Source organism: Hipposideros armiger, unplaced genomic scaffold (assembly GCF_001890085.2).
Source record: "Hipposideros armiger isolate ML-2016 unplaced genomic scaffold, ASM189008v1 scaffold_396, whole genome shotgun sequence".
NCBI lineage: Eukaryota > Metazoa > Chordata > Mammalia > Chiroptera > Hipposideridae > Hipposideros > Hipposideros armiger.
The window spans coordinates 987,997-1,011,851 of record NW_017731746.1 but is presented as its reverse complement, the minus strand read 5'-3'; the positions used below and the strand labels follow the sequence as shown (position 1 = coordinate 1,011,851).

Below are 23,855 nucleotides of genomic sequence, written 5' to 3'. Positions count from 1 at the left end.
CGTGCGGGTGGGGGCTGGGGGAGGGGGAGCAGACAGAGGCTCTGGAGAGGAAACTACACGTACCACTCCTTCTTGGAAATGAAAGACCCGTCGTTCTGAGAAACCATGTTCTCGGCCAAGTCCAGCTGCTCAGGGTCATACTGGTAGCCCAGAGTCCGGTCCCCATAACTGTCCTGACAGGCTTCTGCCTCATCCACCGTGAAGTAGGGCCGCTTGGTGTCCTCATCGTATTTGGGGTGGGGGCCGCCCACCTTGCACTCGCCCCCTCCACCACCCTCTTCCTCCTCCTCTTCCTCGTAGCTGCTCCCTCCCAGTGGGCCAGCCTTCTTCTCGTCATCTGAGTCATCAGGGTACTGTAGGTTCTGGGCCATGGGCGGGTGGTGCTGGGGGATGCCCGCCTTGCTGTAGCCATTGCCGTACACGTGCTTCTTGGTGCTGTAGTCCCCCTTGAAGGTGTGCCGGCGCCGGCGCAGGGCCACCACGATCCCGCCAACCACAATCAGCACCAGCAGGATACTCCCTGCCACGCCCCCAATGATGGCTGTGGGCACTGGCCCGGCTCGCCGCCCATGTTCTGGAGGAGACGGGGTGTAGGGGAATTCTGGGTGAGGAAAAGAGATGGAGGGGACAGTGTCAGTGTCTGCTCAGTGGGAGGGAGGGAGGGAGGGAGGCGGGGCAGGAAGGAGGCCCAAGGCCCAAGAACAGCTGCAGTTCCAGAGGCCTCTTGGCACCCCACCCCTCCAGGAGCCCAATGTGCAGCAGTGTTTGTAGCTAGAACGAGCGACAGAAGAGAGGCAGAGACAGTGGTGGAGCGCACAGCCTCCATGCTGGTTTTTTCCTTGGATGTGGTGCCAGCCCAGCTCATCCCCATTAGTAGGCAGAGAGGTATAGGTGCCAGCCCACCCTTGACCGAGTGTCTACTAGATGCAGTCCCTGTCGCAACACCCTGTGAAGTAGGTATACTACTCATTTCCATTTAACACACAAGGAGACGAGGCTTAGAGAGGTTAAATAACTTGCCCAAGCCATCAGCTAACGATGGGATTTTTGTTCTGTTGCAAGTACAGCCTGTGCACACGTCACCACTACCCCTCTGCCTGACACCTGCTGGTCACTGGGTGCCTACCTGACTTCATCTGCTCCTAGAGTAAAGAGAAGAGGATGGGTTCCCAGGTGCTAGCTCCGTAGATGTCCCGTGAGTGCCAGAAACCAGGGTTGTGGTTCTTGGCTGCAGTGGTTCACGCCAGCTTGGGCCAGCATGGCTGTACAGAAAAGGGGCTTGAGAGCGCAGGAGTATGTAGTAAAGAAGATGATGATACACAGAGGGCACATATGCGGGCACACGCCCCTTGTTGTCGTGGTGAGGCCATATGCCTATGCTGATGTGATGAATGTGTGTACAAATATGTTCACACTGAGGACAAAGTGGAAACAAGAAGGCAGGAAAGAAGAAGGAAGCAGGCAGAAGGGGCGCGAAGGCTGGGTGGGTGACTTTCTTGGCTGGTGGGGCCAGGCCAGACTCTGGCTCTGCTCTGGGCAATGCTGCACCTCCCCTTTCTTGACGGGGCCCTGCCAGAGGCCAAGGCAGGCCAAGGAGAGGCTGAGGGAAGCGGTTCCCAGCACCACCACAGGGTGGCACCGGAGACCACAGCTGGCTTTGGTCAGCCACCTCTCCTCTCTTCAGGCCAAGGTAGAGGGTTGATCTGGGCATATGCCTAGCCTCTGGGAATTGATTTCTGCCAGCTCACTCTCTGATTCAGCTTCACTCATTCTATGGGAATCCTGCTCTTCCTGTGAGACATTCCCTTCTTCCAGAGCCTGAACTGCTTGCTGGGAAGGCTAATGAAAAACACTGGGGCCAAAGAAGCGGATGCGATGTGTTCCGTGGGCTGCACTGGGCCCATCCAGATGTTCCTGGCCTCTCCACATGCCGGAGTTGGCAGAGAGTAGCTCGACCACTGAAGACTCAGCTCCCCACTTGTCCCCACTGTGTCCTCAGTGCAGGTCCTCTAGTGGCTTCCCAACAAATACATATTGAATATTTGTCCTCACTGCCAACTTCCAGGATAATCTCGGAGCCTCAAGGTTCTGATTCACCAGGTCCCATCTGTTTCCTGCCTTTAAAAGGGCTGCACACCTGCTCCCCATGAGGTGGGAGCTGCCTCCACAAGAGGGACCCAAGAGGCAGCTGGCCTCTTCTGTTCTCACCCCATACTGGAGTGTTCCCTCCTCTCTTCACCTGCTCCACCCATGCATCTATCCATCCATCCACCCACCCAATCAGCAAACGGGTATCGAGCTTCCACTTTGCTAGTCACAGGACACGAGAAGCTCACAGTCTAGTTGAGGCACCAAATGACACTCTTAGAGACAAAGACAAAGCAGCACACAGGCATCCAGGGCATTGGCAGAGAAGTGCTTCAGGAGGGCAGGGGAAGGAGAGCACTGTGGCCTGGAGTTAGGAAAGGCTTCCCTTGCCTTCCAGCGCATGGATTCCTTGATCCTTGGCTTTCTTCTCTGGGTGTTCCATCTCTGGCTGCATCGCTGGGCCTTCGCTCTGCTCCTTGGAACTTCAGCCCTTACTCTCTGCTTTCTTTCCTAGTGACAGACCTGGGCTCAGTGTCATGAGTTACCTTTATTCTGCTGGCTCTCCAAACCACGTCGGGTATCTAGCTCTCAGCAACTATGGGATTTTATCTCCAAAGGCCTCTCTGACAACATTTCCCAAACTGTGGCTCATGGAACCTCAAGCCATTGGCTCAGAGGGTCAGCAAAAACACTGGGGTTAAACACTTTGGAAAACGTTGGTTTAGACAAAGCATCAGAACCCTTCATTTTACATACACACTGTGAACTCTAAGAGGAATAGGATGCAGTATTTCCCAACCTCCTGGAGCATGAACCCCATCCTTCTTGACTCAAGGGCCATTCATAGGACTAGCATTTGTGTACACGCTTTGAAAACTCCTCTTTAGCACATCCTCATGTGGAACGCTCTCCTCCATCTCAAACCCATCTGTCCTAACCTGGTTCACCATCTTCCCTCCAAACCTTCTCCATTCAACACCACAACTCCCATTACCATTTGTCTACTCTTCTAGCTTAGAACCTCATTTATCTTTGACTCTTCCTTCTTCATCTCTTCGATCAAAATCTGCCATCAAATCTTGTTGACGCTTCTGATTCGGTATCTTATCGCTTTATGCCAGGCTTTACTGTTGTAGTCGATTTCTGAATCTCTCAGCTTCATTTGGTCTCTGCTCTCCTTTAGCTACTCCATCCACAGTAATCAGGTTTAATTTTTACTCCCTTTCTCAAGACTAGCAATGACTTCCAAACTGCCTGTTACACATGCCGGTCTGGTCTTCAAAGCTTCCATCATGCAACTTGATCCTGGGTTTGGCTAATGCACTGTCCTTGCTGTCCAAGTTGATTCTTTACTGCAAACCTTTGCTCATGCTGTTCATCCTGCCAGGAATACCCTTCCTTATCCCTTTCTGCCTATTTTACTTCTTTGTCAGTCCCTTCTTTGTGTCCAGCACACACTTAACTTTCTCTTTAGAATTTTTACGTACCAATGGTCTACACCTCTCATTCTGGTATAAACAATAGCTAATTCTATTCCATTAATCATATGCTGACATAGTACAGTAGAGCCTATGATAAAACATCCTGCAATAAATGCAAATTAGCCATGATTGGCCCCAGTCCTTCTGCCAGTGTTCAAATGCCTAAAGTTCTTCTTGTCTGCAGGAACGATGAGAGGTTTTAGGGAATGGGGGCCTCCAGACAACTGGGATTGACTCGATTTAGTGTGCTACAATTGTATACAATGTAAGTTCCACTACACTTACTTTCTTGCTTTTGGTGATGACAGAGGCCCAATGAAAAATAAAGCTCTCCTACATTTTATTCGACGAGATTGAATTTCTTGGACTCCACTTATCACAGTATGGTAGAGTTTACAGTATTACATGTTTCACGAGAGTGGCTGGTATCCCAAACTACTCGAATTCAAAGTAAATCTAGAACCTGACCAATTATCACCATCTCCATTACTACCTCCCTGATCTAAGCCACCAACATCTCTCACCTGGATTATTGCAATAGCTGCCTAACTGGCTTCCCTGATTCCACTCTTTTCCTCTATCTATAGGCTATTTTCAACACAACAGCCACAGAGATCCTGTTAAATCTGGGGAGCTTAAATGCTCCATGTGATCTGTGCCTCTGCCCCCACCTCTGACTTCATCTCTTGCTATTCTCCACCCCAGGCATTCTCAAGGCCTTTGCAGTGGCTGCTCTGTAACCCTGGAAGGCTCTGCCTCCAGGTGTCCCATGGTTACTCCCTCACCTCCTTCGGGGCTTCGCACAAATGTCCCCTCCTCACCAAGGTCTTCCCTGATTACCCTATTTAAAATTGCAGCTCATGAACCCCCTACCCACAGAACTTGGGACCCCCTTACTATCTTCTTCTTCTCTTCTCCATATCACCTTCAAAATGACGACACTATTTTTCAAATGTATTTTATCTACTGCTTGTTGTCTGTCCCCCCATGCTAAAACATAAGCTCCACAGGGACAGGGACTTTGTTTGGCTCACTGATGTATCCCCAAGTACCTAGATTGCCCTGCATATGGCCGGAGTTCAAGAATTAGTTGAATGAATTCTATAAAGGCAAGGCTATGCCTTAGAGGTGAGCCTTGCTTTAGGCAGAGCAAATATTTGTGAGACACTTAAATAAATGCATGCATTGGGGACCTCATTTCATTGGAGCAGGGGACAGGAGTGGAGTGGAGCGATGGCTTGGGGATAGATGATACTGGGCCTCTTTCCCTTCGAGGACCTCCTGTTTAACTTACTTTTCCCCCTAGTCCTAAGGAGGTTTAGTCTACCCTGGGGATATTTTGGGACAAAAGGAACCCAGGTTGTTTTGGCTACTTTAGGGTCAGGCTTGTGTAAAGGCAGAAGAATGGCTAAGATGACCTTCCAGCACTGCAGACTTCAGAGTGAAGATGCCAAGTGAGGGTACAAAAGAAAGGAGTAGATACAGGGACCTAATTAATTCATAAGCAGAGGAGGGTATTTGGGGTGGAATGCAGCACCCACCTCCTCCCCTTCTGTCCTTCCAGCTGTCACATTCAGCCAGTAGCTCTTGTCTTTGTGCCAGGAGCGGAGTCTCAAGAGCTGTAGCTGGGAGGGGAGAGAAGAGCTGAGCAGTGGGGTAGGGTAGCTTGTGCTTGCTGGCAGAGGGCCAGCCTGCATCCCTCACATCCTCTGACAATGGAGGCAGCTCAGCCCTGTTCCTGAAGGGTTGAAGACTCCCCTTTGGGGCAGTATGGGCTCTGCATTCCTTTGAGGCCCTGGTTTCCTGATTGATGTAGGTGGGTTGTTGCAGGGGCTTTGGATGGATTTGAGGTAGAGTGAAGAATTAGGGTTTATAGTCTGGATCTAGGATCTGGAAGAAGCTTGGAGTCAAAAGGAATATTTGGGCTTGCTTCTAAAACCAATGCAGGCAGGCAGGAAGTGCTCCGGCATCAGAAGATTAAGCTAGGAAGCTGTGAGAACTACACCTCCCAGCATGCAGTGCGGTGGGCCACAGTGAGAGTGGGAAGGCCTGAGGTCAAACTCTGGGAAGCCTTTCTCCTGCAGCTGCAGCAGCTGTGCATCTGTCAGACCATCAGACAGGGCCTTGTCAAGCTGGAGGAGAACCGAATCCTCCCAGGATGTGGGTGCAGCTGCCTTCTCAGACTCTTCAGCACATTACCATTTGCCAGTCTAGAGAAAGGCACATCTGTCCACCACACAGCCATGGGTTCCCATTTGCACACTCAGCATGCAGAGAGTCACTCGCCTGCCTGCCGGTGCACATTTACATGCTCAGAGACACACACCCACATTCATGCTCCAGCATGCACCCTTGTAGGCTCACACCCCTCCTGCCTTCTAGATGGGCCTTGAAACCCCTTGGTCTGAAGAACACCCAGCCTAATGGGCAGACCCTGTCACCTTTACCCACAAGTGGTCATCCCCAACGGATGAGCTTGGGACTTCACCAGAAATGGGAATTAGGACAGACACCCTACACCCAAGGGCCTCCCTGCCCTCTGCTGAGAGCGGCCTAGACACTCGCCTCCTGACAATCCCAGTCCCAGAAACACTGCTACTTAATTTCGCCTCGGTAGTCTGGTGAAAGCCATACCATGGGCGCCCCTCCACCTTCAGCATTACCCTCACAGGGAGAAGGGAGGGGAGCTCACTGAAATTGCTCCTCAGTAGGAGGGCCCCAGGCCCAATGGAAATTCTGGTGAATTTCTTTCCTCTGCTCTCTCATCTCAGGGGCCACAGCCCAGGCCTCTTGTTTCCCACGAGGGAACCCCTCACTGTAGAGCCCCTAACTGGCCCCCTGATGCCACACACAAAGAGTCCCAAATGCTCAGTCTAAATCAACCTGCCTTGCTACGCTGCTTCTCTGCTGAGAGCCCCTCAGAGTCTCCCTGTGGCCTACAGAGAGAAGGTCACACTCCTTCCGTTTTTTACCCACATGATTCCCCTGCCTGGGAACACCCACCCTCCATCATTGCCCACTCACTTATCCTTGTCGGAACAAATCAAATACCACCTTCTCCAAGATCCGGGACCTCAAGAAGCCTGTGCCAAAGTGTGTCTGTACAAGTGGTACAGTGGCCTGGGACATGCGTGCCCTGCACACTTGTGTGTCTCTGGCACAGTTCCTGCTGCACGCCTTGTCCTGCCCCAGCTGTTCTTCATTTCCCTCTCCACATGCACCCTATTACCTGAATGGATGGCCCGAATGAAAAATTAAATTTCCACTAATCTGTCTCACTCATGCATTCCTCCAGACCAGTGAGGTTTGGAGCACAGGGCATGGCTGTGCCCCTCAGAGTGGATCCCTAGAGAATGTGACAGGCACTAGCCAATATGGGGTGAAGGCTGGTGGGATTGACTACTGCTTGGAAATTGCCTATGAGCACAAGAACAAGCAGCTCTGAAAAGGCTCAGGCCACTTGGCTGAGTTCTCCTGAGGAGGCTGAGACCATCCCTCGGGATGGCCAGCTAAACAGCTCCTGGGCCCATCAATGATTCAGTGAGTGTCACGCTTCTATGCGTCCTGCCTGCCAACAACAAAGTGCCCTTATGCAGGGCCCATGTGTGCCTTTGGTTACCACCCGTGTCCTACTCTGTACCTCTAGCAAGCATAGCAGGGCACTCTGTGTGCCTTAGGTGGTCGCGGCCTACCTGCCCACAAGGCCGCCGAGGCCTGACCACCAACACCATGGAGGGCACTACTGCAGCAATCACCCCAAAGGAGATGGTCACCTCCACAGCCAGTCTCTCTTCCTTCCTTTCCTCTCTTCTCTGTAGCCAGGGCCTGGGTAGTGCCCCCTTGCCTTCCTGCTCCTAGACCTGGTGTGACAAGGTCCTAGTGAGCAGTCCTGCATTCACAGTTGTCCTACAACCTCCTCGGCTTTGGGAGAAGGGAGGCCTGAGCTTTCTGTCCCAGCCCTGCCTCTGAGTTGAGCAGTGCCACTTAGCCCCATAAGCCTGCAGGGACTCTGGCTGGTCCGTTCATGCTGGGGAGTAGGGCCAACAGGAAGACGCTGTTTCTGGGTTTCTTGGCCTCCTCCCCTGACTTCCCAATCACTGGTTTCCCTAGAGAACCTGGAAGGTGGAGGGGCATACAGTATGCAGTGGTGGCATAGGGGGAAGGTATCACTAGGTAGGGAGTACCGCTGTGTGCTAGGCAGTGGAATATGGATTTGGTGTGATCGAAAGAAGCCTGAGATAAGTATGCTCATCTCCATATTACAGACTGGGAAGCAGAGGCTCAGAGAGGTGAAGAACTTGCTTAAGGCCACATAGCCAGGAAGAGCCAGTATGTGAACATCTTCAAGCCAAGTTGTACTGTCTCTCACATGACAGGCCTCTCTGTGGGTTGGTCATGCTGTCTAATGACTACTCCTCACCCTTATCTGTCCCCACAGCCCCAGAGCCACAGCGCAGGCATCTATGAGGCTCTTACTGAGCTTTGCTCAAACCTTCTCCGGGAAGGGAGAAGTGTATGACTCTGGGGCCCTCCATTCCTTGCCAACCTTTGGGAACCTTAAACCCTAGCCTGGGGAAGGGGCTGCCTCAACTTTCTCCAGGCTCCACCTCTGACAATTCCTCTCCCTTAAGCTGTCTGAAGGCCAAGAGCAGGGAGTTGAAGAAAAGAGCGTGACAAGTGGCTGGACACTATCCCTACCCCAAAGGAGAGAGGCTGATAGAAATGCCCTGAGGACAGGTACGCACAGGCCCTGGACAGCTTCCGGCTGCCCTTCTGCAGTTGTGCCTTGAATGTACCCACAAATGAGGTCTCCCATTGCTGAGACAGGCTCAGAGCTGATGAATCCTCAGGGTTTACCCAAACCCTGCACCTGGAGCCCAGGAACCCTTACCTTCTTTACTGTCTCTGTGCCTGGCCCAGCTTCCTCAGGTTACTTCCTATGCACGACACGCACCCTCTGATGTTACTTCATGCCCATCTGAGCAGCAGAATGATGCCACTTTCTGTTCTAGGAGGTTCTTTCTGTCACTATCTCACCCTGCACCTAGCTTAGTACAATTTTAACGACATTTCCTCTTCCAGTTGTGAAGTTATGATGGCAGTTTACCCCTCTATTGGCTTGTTGTGGCCTTTTCATTAATAATGATAGAGGTCAAGATAATCATAGCGCATAGGCCATTTATTGGCAGATGGGTCTATGCTAAGTACTTGGCTCACATTATGTATAATTCTGACAACAACGCTTCAAGGTATCTTGTATTAGCTCCATTTTATATTGGGTTGTCGGTAGAGTCATGACGTATGTTTGCAACAGATGGCACTAGTTCATTTTTGGAAGTACTAGAGTTATTCACATCTATGTTATTTCTATGTCATTTGACAGCTGACAGTTCTATCTTCATTCTAAAAAAAAATTGAGCGATTTGGTTGAGTTTTGGAGATTTTACAAGTTGAAGATGGAAAACCAAACTGTGTATTTTTGCCATATTTTACTGTTTTACTTCCATAAAGGGAAGAACGCGCAACGAGCTTGTGACAAGTTGCATAAAGTTTACAGTGACAATGCTCTACAAGAACATCAGTGCCAGGGCTGGCTGAGTGGTGCGTTGGTTAAGAGTTGGCTTGGGACTCCAGCTCTGAGCAGCAGGGCCCTGGTTCGGATCCCACATGAGGGCCAGTGACGCTGTGCCCTCTACAGCTAAGATGGTGAACAACAGCTCAACCTGGAGCTGGGCTGCCATGAGTCCCCAGTGAGGGCGTAGGCTGCAGTGGGGCGGCAGTGAAGCTACCGTGAGTGGCTGGCAGCGAAGTGTGAGCTGCTGTGAGCTGCCATGAGCCGCCGTGAGCGGCCATCCGATGGCCGGCAAGCAACTACCTCAGCCGGGAAGAGTGCAATGATAATATCAACATGGGCCAGTGAAGCAACATCCTCCACAATTAGACTGAAGAACAAATGACAACAACTTGTCTGTTCCCCTTCCCTGATTCCCCAACGCTGCTCCCTCCCCCAATTCCCCAATAAAGTCTTTAAAAAAAAAAAAAGTCAGTGCTAACCATGGTTCATGAAATTCAATGCTGTGATTTTGATCTCAACAACGCTCCTCGGTCAGGGAGGCCCACTGAGGTTGATGATGATAAAATAAAGGCATTGATCGAGTCAAAACCATGTTACATGACACGAGAGATTGCAGAAACATTGAACATCTATCATTCAAGCATTCACGTCCACCTGAAGAAGCTGGGATATGTAAGCTAGCTCGATATTTGGGTTCCGCATGAACTCAAAGAAGTTCATTTGACTGCACGTATAAACACCTGCAATATGCTCATTAAACATGAGGAAAACTATCCTTTTTTGAAGCGACTGATAACTGGTGATGAGAAGTGAATTGTTTACAACAGTGTGTTGTGCAAACGGTCTTGGTCCCGACGTGATGATTTGCCTCAAACAACATGGAAAGGAGACATTCATCAGAGGAAGGTTATGCTCTCAGTGTGGTGGGATTTTTAAAGGTGTGTTTTTCGAGCTCCTACCAAGGAACCAAACAATCAATTCGAATGTGTACTGTTGGTAATTGGACAGTTTGAACGAATCCATCATCCAGAAATGTCCAGAGCTTGTTAATTGTAAAGGAGTTGTGTTCCATCACGACAAGGCGAGACCACACACAAGTTGGATCACCCGTCAAAAATGGTAGGAGCTTGGATGGGATGTGTTGCCACACCCACCATACTCGCCTGACCTTCATCAGACTTCCACTTGTTTCACTCTCTTCAAAACTCTTTGTGTGGTACAACGTTCAATTCAGATGAAGTTGTAAATCAGCACCTTGTTCAGTTTTTCGCAAATAAAGACAGGTCCTTCTATGAACAAGGAATTATGAAGCTCACTGAAAGATGGCAAAAGGTTGTCGGACAAAACGGGCAATATATCATTGCTTGATCTTTGTTCTTTATATAAATAGATGACCTTTGAAAAACATAGACAAAATACGTCATGACTTTTCCGACAACCCAATAGATGAGGGCTGGTCCAGAGTCCAGCCTGTCTGACATTAGAGCCCACGGGCCTTTCATGTACCATGTGAAGTCTCCCCCAGAACATCTTAGTCCACGTCCCTACATTGCCCTAAAAGGTCAGGTGGCTGAACCTCCTCATCTGCGTTGAGAGAAAAATGCAGGGAAAACAGCAATTCAGTGGCAGGGCACACAAACCACCCTGGCTTGGGCTATTTCCTTGCTTTTCTGCCAGTATCCCTGCTGAGGCAAGCCTTGCCCTCCAGCCCATATGGGTTTCCTGAACTGCTGGAACAGAGCTTGAAAGACATGAGCTCCACCTGCAAACCCATCCCTATCCCCACCACCAACAGCATTGCTATAAACAGCACTTACTTCCTCCCCCTGATTGGGGGTCACTGTGACTGTCTCACATACAGCCTTAAACAGAGGAAAGAGAAAGTCAAAGCTAGACCAATGGCCAGAGTTCAAGGGAGAACAAGAGAAGCAGGAAGAGAAGACACAAGCTTCCTGCAATGAAACAAGCCAAAGGTGGGGGACATCGGCAGTGGAACCCGCAGTGGGTGAGGAGAGGTAGGGAAGGGTGCAGCTTCCTACCTGTGATATTGACCTCCACCTGGCCTGAGCGAGTGCCAATGGGGTTGGTGGCTTCGCAGATGTAGGTCCCTGCCAGGCTATAGTTGATAGGTCCCCTGAAGAAGAGGGTTCTGTTCTGGGCCTCCACGCCCTTGGGGAGAGAGCCATTCAGCCTGCAGGGATCGGAAGTCGTGGCAGAGAGGATTATGATTCTCCAGCCCCAAGAGGCTGCCCCTGTGTCACCCACCTGGTTCCAAGCCCACCAGCCCTGCTATTGAGTTCATAGGTAGGATTTGTCTTGGAAAGAGTGAAAACAGTAACAATAATAATCTCTTGCAGTTGGCAGTTTTATATCATTCAGCATTTCACATTTGATCATCATAGCACCAAAATGTAGACAGGATAGGTAGATACAGGTCCCACTTAACAGATGAGGAACCTGAGGTTCAAGTCCAAGGAAACATAGCTAGTAATCGGCAGAACTGGAGCTCTAGCCAGATGTTTGGACTCCTAGCACAGTGCTCTAATACTCCTGGTTCCTGGTTGTTGGTCCTTGGTTTCCTGGGTAGCGGGTTAACAATACAGATGTTTGAGTTCTAACTCCAGATCTACCGAAGCTGGACCGCTGGGGCCATAGCCTGGGAATCTGTATTTTAACAATGAGATGCTCAGGTAATAAGATGTGATCCATGTTTTGGAATTGTGTTCCATTTCACCATCTTATGTTCTCACTGGGTATGTCACAGGACTTTTATATGTTGGGAGTGTCGTGGAAGTTTCCAGACTTCCAGGATGAAGGGGACCTTCACCCTTCCTCCTGATCCCCAATGCCACAAAGCTATTATTCTGTGGGACCTAGGAGGTCGTTGGTGCACAGCTGCAATTGGCAAGTAGGCCTTGTCTATTCACACTTTCATAAGCATTTTTGGTTCCAAGAAGTAGAGGGTAATAGCTAGGGTATCCAGTGCATTCTACTCGAAAAGAAGAGTGTAGACACAATCTGGAAAGGTGTCTTCTGGCCACCCATGTCAACCTTATTCTTGGCTTCCCTTACACCCCTTTATCTCTGCATGTTCCATGCAGCTCTTCTCTGGGAAGAACTGTGGCTCAAGCCATCTGTCTCCCCTCCAGTGCTGGCTAGAGGGGAGACAGGGCCCTTCAAGGGCCTGAAGCCAAGAATGGGAAGATGAGGCATGAGATGAGCCTGGACTGACTGCTGCCTCCTCCCTGAGAATCTGGGGTTGCTGGAGAGAAGGAATAGGAACAAAGAAAGATCTGGAATGCTCCAGAAAACCAGCTTCCCTGGGGATACTTTGATAAAAATAAAAACTGGGAGCTAGGGTGGCAGTGACTCAGACTGAATCACCAAAGGAAAATGACAAAATTATTAGGGAGAAAAAGAGAGGCAAATCACAAGGGGACCCCCCTCTGGCAGAATAGTTTGTCCCACTGACCCTGTCAAACATTCAAACATGGGGCTGTGTGGCTGTCTGTGTGTGTGTGTGTGTGTGTGTGTGTGTGTGTGTGTGTGTGTGTTTATGGGGGGTGGCGTGGTGGGTTGTCTCTCATGGCCTCTCCCCATTTCTCTGAGAAACCTGAGCCTAGACCCTAATTTCCTCCCTGCCTAAGGCTCCTGGAGGTAGGGTGAGTGGGCCTCCCTGTGACTAGCAAGGTACCTTGCAAGGCAACCAGCCAGCCCCACAGCACTTACGTGGTCCAGTGGTACTCGGTGGCTGGGGGATTAGCGTCAGCTTTGCACGTGAGCTTTACATCCATCCGCTGCAGGTACCAATTCCCATCAAACCCCTCGATGGTCACCTCGGGCTCGTCTGATGTTTCAAAAGGGTGAGGTCAGGAGAGCAGGACTTGGGGCAAGGGAACCTCAGACAGTGAAGGGGTGGAAGTGGCAGTGACATGGAAACAACCAGAAGAGGGGGAAGAGTGCGAGGGAGGGTGAAGGTCATGGACTCTCAGCACAGAAGCAGCAAGGGAAACAAGGAAGGTGGAGAGAAAGGATGAGCAATGTGAGGTAAAGGGAAGACAGGAGGGAACGACAAAGTACCCCCAGAAAGAGAAAGGGAAGAGGAAGAAAAAGAGGGGAGGAAGAAGGATAGCGGGAAGAAAGGGATTGGGGAGAATGGCAGGAGATGAGAAGAAAAGGAGAAGGAAAGGCTGGCAAGGGTGGGGGCAGTGGGAAGGGACAGTGGTGCCCATCCAAGGAGGCCCGCCACCTGCACCTTCCCCCACTCACACTGCACACTGACGGTGATACTTTCCCGGAAGCGGTCCATATGGTAGTTGACTATGCAGGCCAGGGACTGCTGGTGGGCTTCCCGGCTGGGCACCAGGCGGTAGCGGCTGATGACAGTCACTGTGCCATTGGGGTTCCGGATCTCCTGGAACTCCGCCTCACCCTTCAGTCGTGTTTCCCAGGATACCACACTGGGTGGCTTCCCATTGGCAGAGGTGCAGGTGGCCACCAGGACCTTATCATCGTGTCCCTTCTTGGCTCGAAGCACTGCCTGGGTGCCTTCTATCCAGTTGGTGGGTTTGGCTGTGGGGAACCAGAGAGAGCCATAGGACCAGCTCTACTTCCTGGTCAAAGATGCACAGGCCCAGGAGGGTATGCACCTGCCAGGCCCTTGCTTCAGGTCACCCTGCCCATCCTTGCCTCTCAGTGGTACTTCGCCAAAGCCCCTCCAGGCACTTCTCCCAGGGATGTCTTCATGTCTAACCTCTGCCTTTCCTGTTCTATTATTTGTATCCCCTTTTGTCAAGCGCAGGCCTTCTCAGAGTCTTGTCATGATCAAGGCAAACAGCTCAAGCAGCCCTTTTCCTTACCATGGTGTCTGATGCTTCTGCCTGTCTCCTGGCCACCCATAAAGTGCCCCATAGTGGGGCTCCAACCTGAATACTGATACTCAGCTCTGTCTATAGCTAAGGCCCTCCCCCAGTGCTTCGTGAACTATGAGACAGCCTGGCTAGAAGGGACTGGGAGTGCCATGCTTGGAGCTTTGGGAACATGCCAACCCAAGGAGAATGTCTGGGGCCATTGAGGCGCACACTGAGGATGGCCAAGTCCCCAGCCCACAGTCCTCTGCATAAGAAAGGGAGGGGTTGGGCCAGCTTACCCATCACAGTGAGATTGAGCTGGCTCTCTCGATTGCCAGCAGGGAAGGTGGCAAACTCACAGATGTAGACACCCTCATCTTCCAGCTCCAGATGGGAGAGGCGGATGGTACCATCCGTGAAAGAGGGCTGAAGGAATTCCACGCGCTCTCTGTAGGGAGCCAGCACCGAGACACCCATGGCTGGGTTGTAGATGGCCACATTCTGCTTGGAGCCATTGGTGGACTTCTGCCATGTGACCTGGGTGATCTTCACGCCAGGCAGTGGGTTGGCGAAATTGCAGTGCAGCACCACATCCGTGCCGATGAAACCATACATGGAGTCGTTCACCTGGACCACCTGTGTGTGGGTACCTGGTCAAGGGAGACAGCAAGGAGGAGTCAGCGACAGACACAAGCCTCCACCCAAACTCCCTGTGAACTGGTCTTGTCTTTTCTAGCAGTCATTATTCTTTTTATTCTGATTTTAAAAAGAATAATTGCTTGTTATAAAAACACTCTGAGCAATACTGAAAAATACTGAGAAGAAAATGATAATCCATGATCCCACCACTCAGAAATATCACCGAGAATCTTGTAGGAAATATCCTTTTACTTTTTTCTCTATACCTACATAACATCTATTTAATTATTATTTTTTTACAAAATCAGGACCATACTGGGCTGGCCAAGTGGCGCATTGGTTAAGAGCTGGCTTGGGGGCTGGCCGAGTGGTGCGATGGTTAAGAACTGGCTTGGGATGCCAGAGGGCCCCGGTTCGGATCCCACATATGAGGGCCAGTGACACTGCCCTCTACAGCTAAGATGCTGAACAACAGCTCAACCTGGAGCTGGGCTGCCGTGAGTCGCTGGCGACGGCGTAGGCTGCAGTCCCTGTGGCAGTGGGTTGCCATGGGCTACCGTGTGTAGCCAGCAGCCAGTGTGAGCGGCCAGCAGCCAGCGTGAGCGGCCAGCAGCCGCAGTGAGCGGCCGTCCAGAAGCTGGCGACTGATCTGCCTCGCCTGGGAAGAGCGCAATGATGGTGCCAACTTGGGCCAGTGAAGCAACGTCCTCCACAACTAGACTGAAGAACAAAACGACAGCAACTTGTCTGTTCCCCTTCCCCCAATTCCCCAGCATTGTTCCCATCCCCCCAATTCCCCAATAAAAATCTTTAAAAAAAAAAAAAAAAGGACAGCAGCTTGTCTGTTTCCCTTCCCCGATTCCCCAACGCTGTTCCCATCCCCCAATTCCCCAACAAAAATCTTAGGAAAAAAAAAAAATCAGAACCATACTGTACATATTGTTCAACAAGCTGCCTTTCACCTAGTGATATATTATCAATATTGCTCCATGGCAGTAAATATGCATCCGCATCCTCATTCTTGATGAGGACAGTTGAATGCACTGCTTTTTGAGTAGAGCCCCAGCCAAGGAGCCACCCAGCTGCTTTACCTTCCTGGGCCTCTGTTCGCTCTTCTGACAAATGAGGCAGATAATCCAGTGGTCTCTAACAGGGTTGCTAGGAAAACCAAATGGTATGATAGATGTGAAAGTGTGTCAGGAGGCAGGAAGTGCTGGGGGAGCTCAAGGGCCCATAGTGGCTGTCACTGTGGCTATCCCCGCTGTCTTCTCCCGCACGGCTGAGTCCCGTGCCCTGAGGTGCACTGGCTTGGCCCCTCTTAGCCAGTGGGCCAGAAAGAAGTAGCTGCTACACAAAGCTCAGCCTCCTCTAGCTGCCAGTAGCCTTCATAATCAGGTCTAAATGCCTTCACTTGGCATTTGACGTCCTCAGCATCTGGGCCCTGCCTGTTTGTCCACATCTCTCCATACACCATGCCTTCCAACCAAGTCTGACTGGGCCCCTCCTCAGAACATGCCATGTCTCCATATTTCCCTCCTGCCCTCCCTCCTCCCATTTATTCAACCACCATTTGCTGAGTCCATTTATCAGCCCTTGAATCTTATCAAGGAGCCATTCTGTCCCAGCCCCCAAGGAGCACAGAGCCTCTCTTTACAACACTTTCAGACTGTTGCTCATGCAGTTCCCTAGAAGGCCTTTCCCTTTCTCCACCTGTGGATAATCTACTCAGGCTACCACCTGCTAGAAGCTTCCCAGAGCCTCCCATCTGTGTTAACCCAGTCACCTAGATTAAAGCTCTTTTCTGACTTGGAATGTGGTTGTTCACATCTCTGACTCCTCCACCAGACTGAACTTGCCCAGAGCAGGGTCTTTGTCTTTAACGTAACTGTATCCCCAGTGCCCAGCCCAGCATCTAGCACACAATAGGTGTTCAGTAAATATTTGTTTCAAAACTATTTACAAATCAAGATGGAAGCAGTGAGAGTGGAGATTTAAAAAAAGGAGGGAATGACCAGTGAAATCGAATGATTAAATTTCCTCTAGTTTCCCTGTCAGTTGTTTTCTCCCCTCTAGAATGCTTTTTGTTTGAGCTTCCTTGACCCCTGAATTTGGCTCAGCCTCCTTAACTTGGGGCAGCCATCTCCTCCAGTGGGTGCCTTGAGCTCTCTCTGGTCCGAGCTCATTCCTGAGCTGTGTCATTCACCATGCATTTATTCGTACATATCATGTCCTTGTATCCTTACTTCACTCAATCGGTTTATTGAGTGCCATCAGTGATAGCAATGCCAGGCTCTGTACTGATCCAGAGGCAGAGGGATGGCTCAAATGGCTCCCCAAGGGAGTCTGAGGTTCAAGGGTAGGAACTTGGGGCTCACACTTGCCTCTGCGTGGTGGAGACATGGGAGCAGAACACAGTCCTCTGAGAGCTCCAAAGCCCATGATCAGTGAAGCTGGCTGTCCTCCACTCCTCCCCTCAGGAGGGTACAGGCTAGGTCTCTCTAGATCACTGCGGTATCCCCTGTGCTTAAAACACAGTAGGTACTTAAGAAATGCTTGCTCAAGAAATATCTCTGTGGTCCTTCCAAGCCAGGCCCTTGCCATGCTCTGAAAGCTTCTCTGATGCTCCCTTCTCTATGCCTACTCACATCCACACAGCCCTTAAGGCCCACCTGGGGTATGCATACCCCCACTCCTCCAGGTGTCCCCTTGGCTGGTCTGTGGGCTTCTGACATTTCCTTGCATAAGTGCACTGTGGGCTGGTGGGAGTCTGAGGGAGGGTCACCCATTAGGAAGTGAGGAGGGCAGGGTTCTAGCCGCTCCCTCTTGAGCTTGCCTGGGAACTTTAGCAAGGACCTTCCCGCTCTGAGCCCTATTTTCCTCCATGAGGGGACAGGCTGGACTCCGGCTCTAACTGTCTGATTCTTTGAATTGCAGCCCAGCCCAGCTGTGGCCCCACCCCAGATACAGTTCCATGGTGAGGTCAGTGGGCCAGACAGCCCAGTATTCTAGCTGACTAGATAGGTGACCAGCAGTTAAGCCCTAGGCCCTCCCAGCAGAATAAGTGGGTGCTCCCTGACCCCCGCCTCTACTCACCAAGCCTGCCCAGCATCTGAGATACTATGGGTATATACATGGGGAACTTTCACTACACAAAGCCAGGAACAGGAAAAGCCAGTTGGGAGGGCTTGGGGCATGTGCACGCGTTTGGAGATGGGGGAGGGTGTGGGCACCAGAAGCCATCTTGGGATTGGTGTCAGGGCACGGTGGGGCCTGTAGTGGAGCAAGGCCACCCAGTCTTCTGTGACCTCATCTCCTCTCATCTCCCCAAAGGTAGGGGGACAGGCAGGGTTCAGTGCCTGGCGCACACACTGACATTCATTTGTGGCATCTTCAGCAGTAATCTCAGCCTTCAGAGCTGTGAGTGCCAGGTGGGGAGATCGCTGAGAGCAGGTGTCGGGTGGGGGAGCACTGTAAGGAGCTCAGGCACCCCGGATATTGCCTCTTAGCCATTAATGCTCACCAGGCACAGGTGGTCCTCCCTACCCCCATGTCTGTTTTAGGGTGAAGCTGCTCCCTTCTCTCTGGGTGGCTCTCTCAGAGGCAACCCCATGGCATGGGGCAGTGAGGAAAGTGCCTGATGGGCCTGCTCAACACATACAAAGCGGGTTCTCCTGGCCCTTGTCCCCTTTGCCCAGTGATGGGGTGGGGTGGGGTGGGGTGGGTGGGAGGACTCAAAGGAGCAGCCAGATTCATTTTGATGTTAGCTTCTGTGCCTACAGTCCACTGTTAGTAGGGATGGGGAGGTGGCCCTGGGGGTAGGCATAAGAAAGCTCTTGGAATATGGGGTTTGGGGTCATTAAGGGTGGAGATCCAGAGTTCTGGAACTGGGAGCAGCTGGAAAGACTGGCAAGATCTGAAGACCCTCCCTTTCTTCCCCGACCCCACTCCAGGCTTAGAAACCCAGAACCCAAGCTTCTGGCTTAAGGCTGTGTGTCTTGGTCTGAAGATGCAGGGTCAGGGAGAATGTCCTTCGTTCTTTACATTGGGCAGATTGGGAAGCTTTCAGAGAGGAGGGGCAGATCCCTGGTGACTCTGACAGCCAGGGTCTGAATGCTAGTCAACGGGGGAACAGGGCTCACCACTGAAAAGGAAGAGAAAAGGCTGATGGGGGCAGGAACCCAGGAACGGGGCCCTCCTCTGCGCAGAACGAGGTGGGTTCCCAGCCTCATCTGGAAGCCTGAAATTGAGGGAGGCCCCTTGGAGACTGTACAGCCTCTCTCCATGGTGGTCCAAGCCTCTCCACCAGCCACTCTGGCCCTGATAACTTGAAAACTGATGCTTGTGTCTCCCCTGCCCAAGATCCCCCTACCCTCTGAAGGGCTGTTCCATCACCATCTCCTTCAGGCAGTATGGTGAGGTTGTGAAGAGCCAAACGGTGTGGGTTTGCATTCTCCCTCTGCCACTTTTGAGCTGTTAAACCTTGGGCAAGTGACTTAACCTCTCTGTGCCTCACCTTACACTAAGGTTGTACATCTATAAAATGGGAATTATAATAATACATACCCCATAAAATTGTTGTAAGGATTAAACGAGTGAGTACATGTGAAACTTAGAGAAGCAGCATTTAGCACAAATTATATGCTCAATAAATGTTAGTTGATGTCATCATCATCACTACCACTACCATTGTCATCATCACCATCACAACTATCATCTCCACTATCATCATCATCACCACCATCATCATCATAATCATCTCTCATCTATGAAACTGTAAGCTTCCCTTCCTGGACTTCACTCAACAAATATTTATTGAGCACCTAACTAGTACTGGGTGTTCCTAGGCCCCCTCTTCCAGGAAGCCCTTCTGACTCTCATCCCTTCCTACTTATCTGACATCTATATTTATACCTCAACCACATATAATATGTGCCCCATTATTTTTTGTTTTCTGGCATGTGTATCTAGCGTGTTTCCTGTTGTGTGTTCCCCTGTCTCCCAACAGACTGCAAGGCCCCATGGGAGAGGGAAGGAGCAGGCTTGGCCTTGGGTTGAGTTGATCATGTCACAGCCGACACTGGCAGGGTACAGAGATTAGAGACTGACTCTCTTCAGTTCCTCAAGCAGTCATGGCTGGTCTACAGAAGGTACTCTCTCTCCTTGCCTGCAGGTTCCCTCTTACATGAGGAGCAGAGGCTATCCCAGATGTAGGAATGGGACCATGAAAATGGCAGCATATTGAAGCTCAATGGACCATGTAATACATCATCTTCGCAGAGGAGACCAGGGTCTACATGGGTTGGGTCACTTGCTCAGGGACACAGAACAGCAGCACCCAGCTCAGTGCTCTTCCCACTCTGCCATAAAAATAGACTCAACTTCTCAATCTAACTCCCCAGGGCCTCATTCTGGGTGGTGTCCCTCCTGGAATATAATCTCAGTGCCTCCAACACTCCTTTTGAGAAATGGCATGGATACCAGATACAAGGCCTGTGGGTCAGGGATGGAGCCCTGTGACTGGGTGTCAGATGGTGGGTAAGAAACAGTGACTTCTGAAAGCTCAGGTGGGGGGGTACCTGTAAGAGGCTGCTGTGTACAGAGCAGGAAGGAGCCACAGAGGTGGGGAGTGAAGGGTGGAGAGCTGTGTGGGAACCTGTGCCCTTGGTAGAGGGGGTTCTTGCATCCTGGACATATCAAAGAATGAGCTCTTCGTTTCTTGACATCAAGCACCGCCTTCATTCTCTCTGACCACTGTAGGGACTCCAGGGTCTGAGACCCAGGCCTCCGCGACCTGTGTGCACTGCCTCAGTTTCTCCACTAGAGCTTGGGCTGGGCAGTGCAGGCTGCCCTCACACCTTCCCGTAAGTGCTGAGCCAACAAGGCAAGCGTTGGGTTGGGCCCCTGAGACGTCACAGGCTGCAAAAGCCTAAGCTCAGCAACAAAACACAAAGGATCCTCAGTTGTGGCCGACAAACCTGCTCCCCAGGGCCCTGCCCGCCTGCCCTGCCTGCCATGGAGCTAATCCCAGGCTGGGGTGATGGGGTTCCCACGCAGTGGGGTGTGGTCCAGAGGATGGAGGGGTGGCGCTCTGCTCCCCATACCCACTTTGAGCAGTTTCTCTTCCTCTCCTTTGAAACCTCAGACCCCTTTCCCTGGTCAAGCAGGCTGGGACTGTGCCTGCATGGGTGGGTGGGTGGAAGGGGGGGCCCAGGGGAGGGGGGACTTGTGGATTTCTGGCATGGACCATCTCTTCTTCTGCCCCCTACTCCTTTCCTGAGACTGCCTGGGTGTCCTCAGCTGGGTGGGCAGAAGAGATAGGCCTGGCCTGGAGAAAAGTGGGAGCACATTGGGAGAGGGGCACTGGGCTCCCCAACAAGGGCCTCTCTGAAACCAAAATCCTCTGGGATGCTATACACCCTCCCCTCTCCCTCTACCCGAAAACTGACAGGAAGGAAGAGGACATCCGGTGAGAAACCAGCTAAGTGGGAATGACTCACCCTGTGGTGGGGGGAGGCCTCCAGTTGAAACCCTGCTGAGTCAGCACAGTGACCTAAAGGTAACACATGGGTCCCTCCTCCCATTGCAGCTTCTTTGAAAATGTCAACTCCTGGGGCTGGCCAGCTCCTCATTTTTGAAGGCCAAGGCTGGTCCACCTGGGGGAGAGGCTGGCTAGTGAGGAAAAGGGTGAGATCAGGAGGGAACCCCCTTTCTAGGGTCCCCTCCTCTGGGAAGGTTTTGCCAGTCAGTGTCACCTGGACCCAACTGTTCTGCCAGCAAGAACCTACATAAGTCCTTTGAACTTGTCCTGTCTCACCTCTATACCCAGGCGCGTCTCTCCATTATCTGGGAGCTCCCGAAGTGCCTAGCCTGCACCTCGAGCCTCCCCTCTGCACTCAGGACAGGTCCAAGGTGACCCAGGTCAGAGGGTGCAGTGAGGAAACCGAAAGGCAGCAGCTAACCCAGTTTTCGTCCTGCACGCCCAGACACCTCTCACTGGGGCTGAGTGGCAAGAGGGCGTGATGGCTGAGTCTGGGCAGAGTGACCCTGCCCTGTGCCGCTATTAGCCCAGCAGTATTGCTTCCCTTGCCTCCTGCAGTGCAGGGGCTTTGCCTGGTGGTAGTGGGGCCTGGGGGAATCCTTTCTGGGAGCAGTGCCTGCTGGATGGCTCCAGGTATCCTGGGGCCTTGAATCCCTTCCACATCTACCTTACCAGCAGAGATGATAACATCCCATGATCCCACAGTCAGGGGCTAATTGCTACTGTCCAAACCCAGGCGCCTCCACCCCTCAGTTGGGGTCACAGAAGCTGCTGATGTTTTCCTATGGCTGATACACGCCCCCCCCCGCTCCCCCCATCCCTACATGGAACTGGTTAATGATGGGCTGTGGAACTGGCGCCCGGCGCCTTGGGCGGGTGAGTGAAGTGCGTGGGAGAGGAGGGGGTGCGGCAGGCTGGGAAAAGCCCCAAGAAGGAGCCGGAGTGGGAGTCCAGCATCTTCCAGACAGGCTGGGCCAACCCTGCTCCCGGCAGCATGGAAGCCCCAAGGTGGTGGTGGCAGTGGGGGCTGGTCTCGTAAGTTCCATCTTTCTCTGAAACCTGGCAGGACAGGTTGGGGGACAGGGATGAATCAGGGGGCTGGGTTTTGCCTTATCACTGAGGAGCAAGTAGCTGTGGACACCTGGACTGCTCCCCCAAAGGCCTGTTTTCATGCTGGCTACCCCATGTCCAAGGCCTAGGGCAGAGCTGGTCCTGAGCAGTCTGACTCTACCTTGCATCCCAGAACAGGGAGCCTCTCAGCTCCGCCCCTTTCCATCTTTAGCCTTCAGGTCTCGCCTCTTGGTCCTGTCTATGCTGCTCATCCTGAACCTGCCACCTTCCCTCTGGCCAAGTGGAGGGGAGGAAGGGTATCTACTGGGTATTGGGAGAGGTGGGCTCTGGCCCCTGATACTTGGTCACTTTCTTTTGTATGGCCTTAAGTAGGGGAGTTTATGTTCTCTCTCTGGCATGAGTTTCCTTTTCTGTAAAATGAGAGTTTTGGATCCCATGACCCTGGAGGACTATACTTTGGTCGTCCATTGTTCAGCTCTCTCTGTGTCCCAGCTCTGCACCGTCCCTAGATCAGACTCTGGACACTTCTCTACCAAGTGGCTGCTCTACCTCCGTATACTGCCCAGCAACTCCAGGAAGACCACCCAGACTAAGTGGGATGCCAAGAAAGTCCGGGCTGCACATGGCTGAGCTAGGGTGCACACGGCTCTTCCAAAGCCACACAATCATCAAGTGCAGGTGATGCTAGCTCCTCAAGGCTTTTGAACTCATCTTTGTTCTCCGTCTCCATTGGCCCCAATCCAGACTCCTCCTAAGCCCCGTCCCAGCAGCTCAGCCCCCACCCCACCCCCAAGCAGAGTCTCACTTCCTTATTTTCTCAACAATCCTGGGCTGGGTGGGTCTCTACCCCAGTTAAGTCAATCCCAGCCTCTTTCCTTTGAACCTAAGCACTCACTACCTCATGTCTCCCACCATGTTCCCCCTTCCCCCCACACATTGCCTGTGGTGCAGGTCACAATCATCTCTTACCTAGTCTACTGTAGTGTAATGCTGAGTGTACATACCTGCGTCCAGGCTCCCTCCTCTAACCCATTACCCACTCTCTAAAACAGAAGTCATTCTCTATTTAAAATTCCTCCATGGCTTCCTGCAGCCCTCAGGATCAGTCCCAATTCCTTTTGGGCTCTGGACCTCAGCTGGGGCATCTCAGCTTCCAGCCACCTCCTTTCCCTGACTCATTCCTGCCACATGGAACAATACCATCAATTCCCTGCTACGTTAGTCCCTCCGTTAAAAACAAACACCCCGTCCATGAATAGGACTCCCGAATAAGACAAGAGTCCAGCGGATACCCTACAAAATCCTTACAACATTATTGATTCTATTCCCCAAACGGTCTTTCGTATCCCTGTGGCAATCTTGTGGTTACCAATTTGTGTTTTCTAATCCCCTCACCTTCTCCCTCATCCCCACCCCCTCCCATCTAGCAGCCATCAGGTTTTTCTCTGTATCTCTGAGATGGTTTCTGATTAGTTTGCTCATCTATTCTATTCTTTAGATTCCACATATAAGTGAGATCATATGGTTTATTTGTCTTTCTCCGTCAGACTTATTTCACTCAGCATAATATTCTCTAGGATGCCTGACCACTGCAGTGTACACCTGAAGCTGAA

General features: G+C 51.7%; 1 protein-coding gene across 2 annotated transcripts in view; it reads right to left on the bottom strand.

The window, feature by feature from the left end:
* Positions 1 to 6: 6 nt before the first annotated feature.
* The window catches only part of NECTIN1 (nectin cell adhesion molecule 1), a 69,937-nt gene continuing 46,088 nt past the window's right edge, over positions 7 to 23,855 (bottom strand). Inside the window, exons 2-6 of one of the 2 annotated variants that reach the window (XM_019663623.1) lie at positions 14,294 to 14,644; positions 13,414 to 13,716; positions 12,874 to 12,991; positions 11,184 to 11,335; positions 7 to 601 (exon numbers count right to left, since the gene is read on the bottom strand). In XM_019663623.1, the coding sequence (XP_019519168.1) occupies positions 54 to 601; positions 11,184 to 11,335; positions 12,874 to 12,991; positions 13,414 to 13,716; positions 14,294 to 14,644 (1,472 nt within the window). In that variant the 3' untranslated portion in view covers positions 7 to 53. Of the gene's footprint in view, positions 602 to 3,765; positions 5,195 to 11,183; positions 11,336 to 12,873; positions 12,992 to 13,413; positions 13,717 to 14,293; positions 14,645 to 23,855 lie in introns of those variants that run through there. The other variant, XM_019663624.1, reaches the window with a different exon arrangement.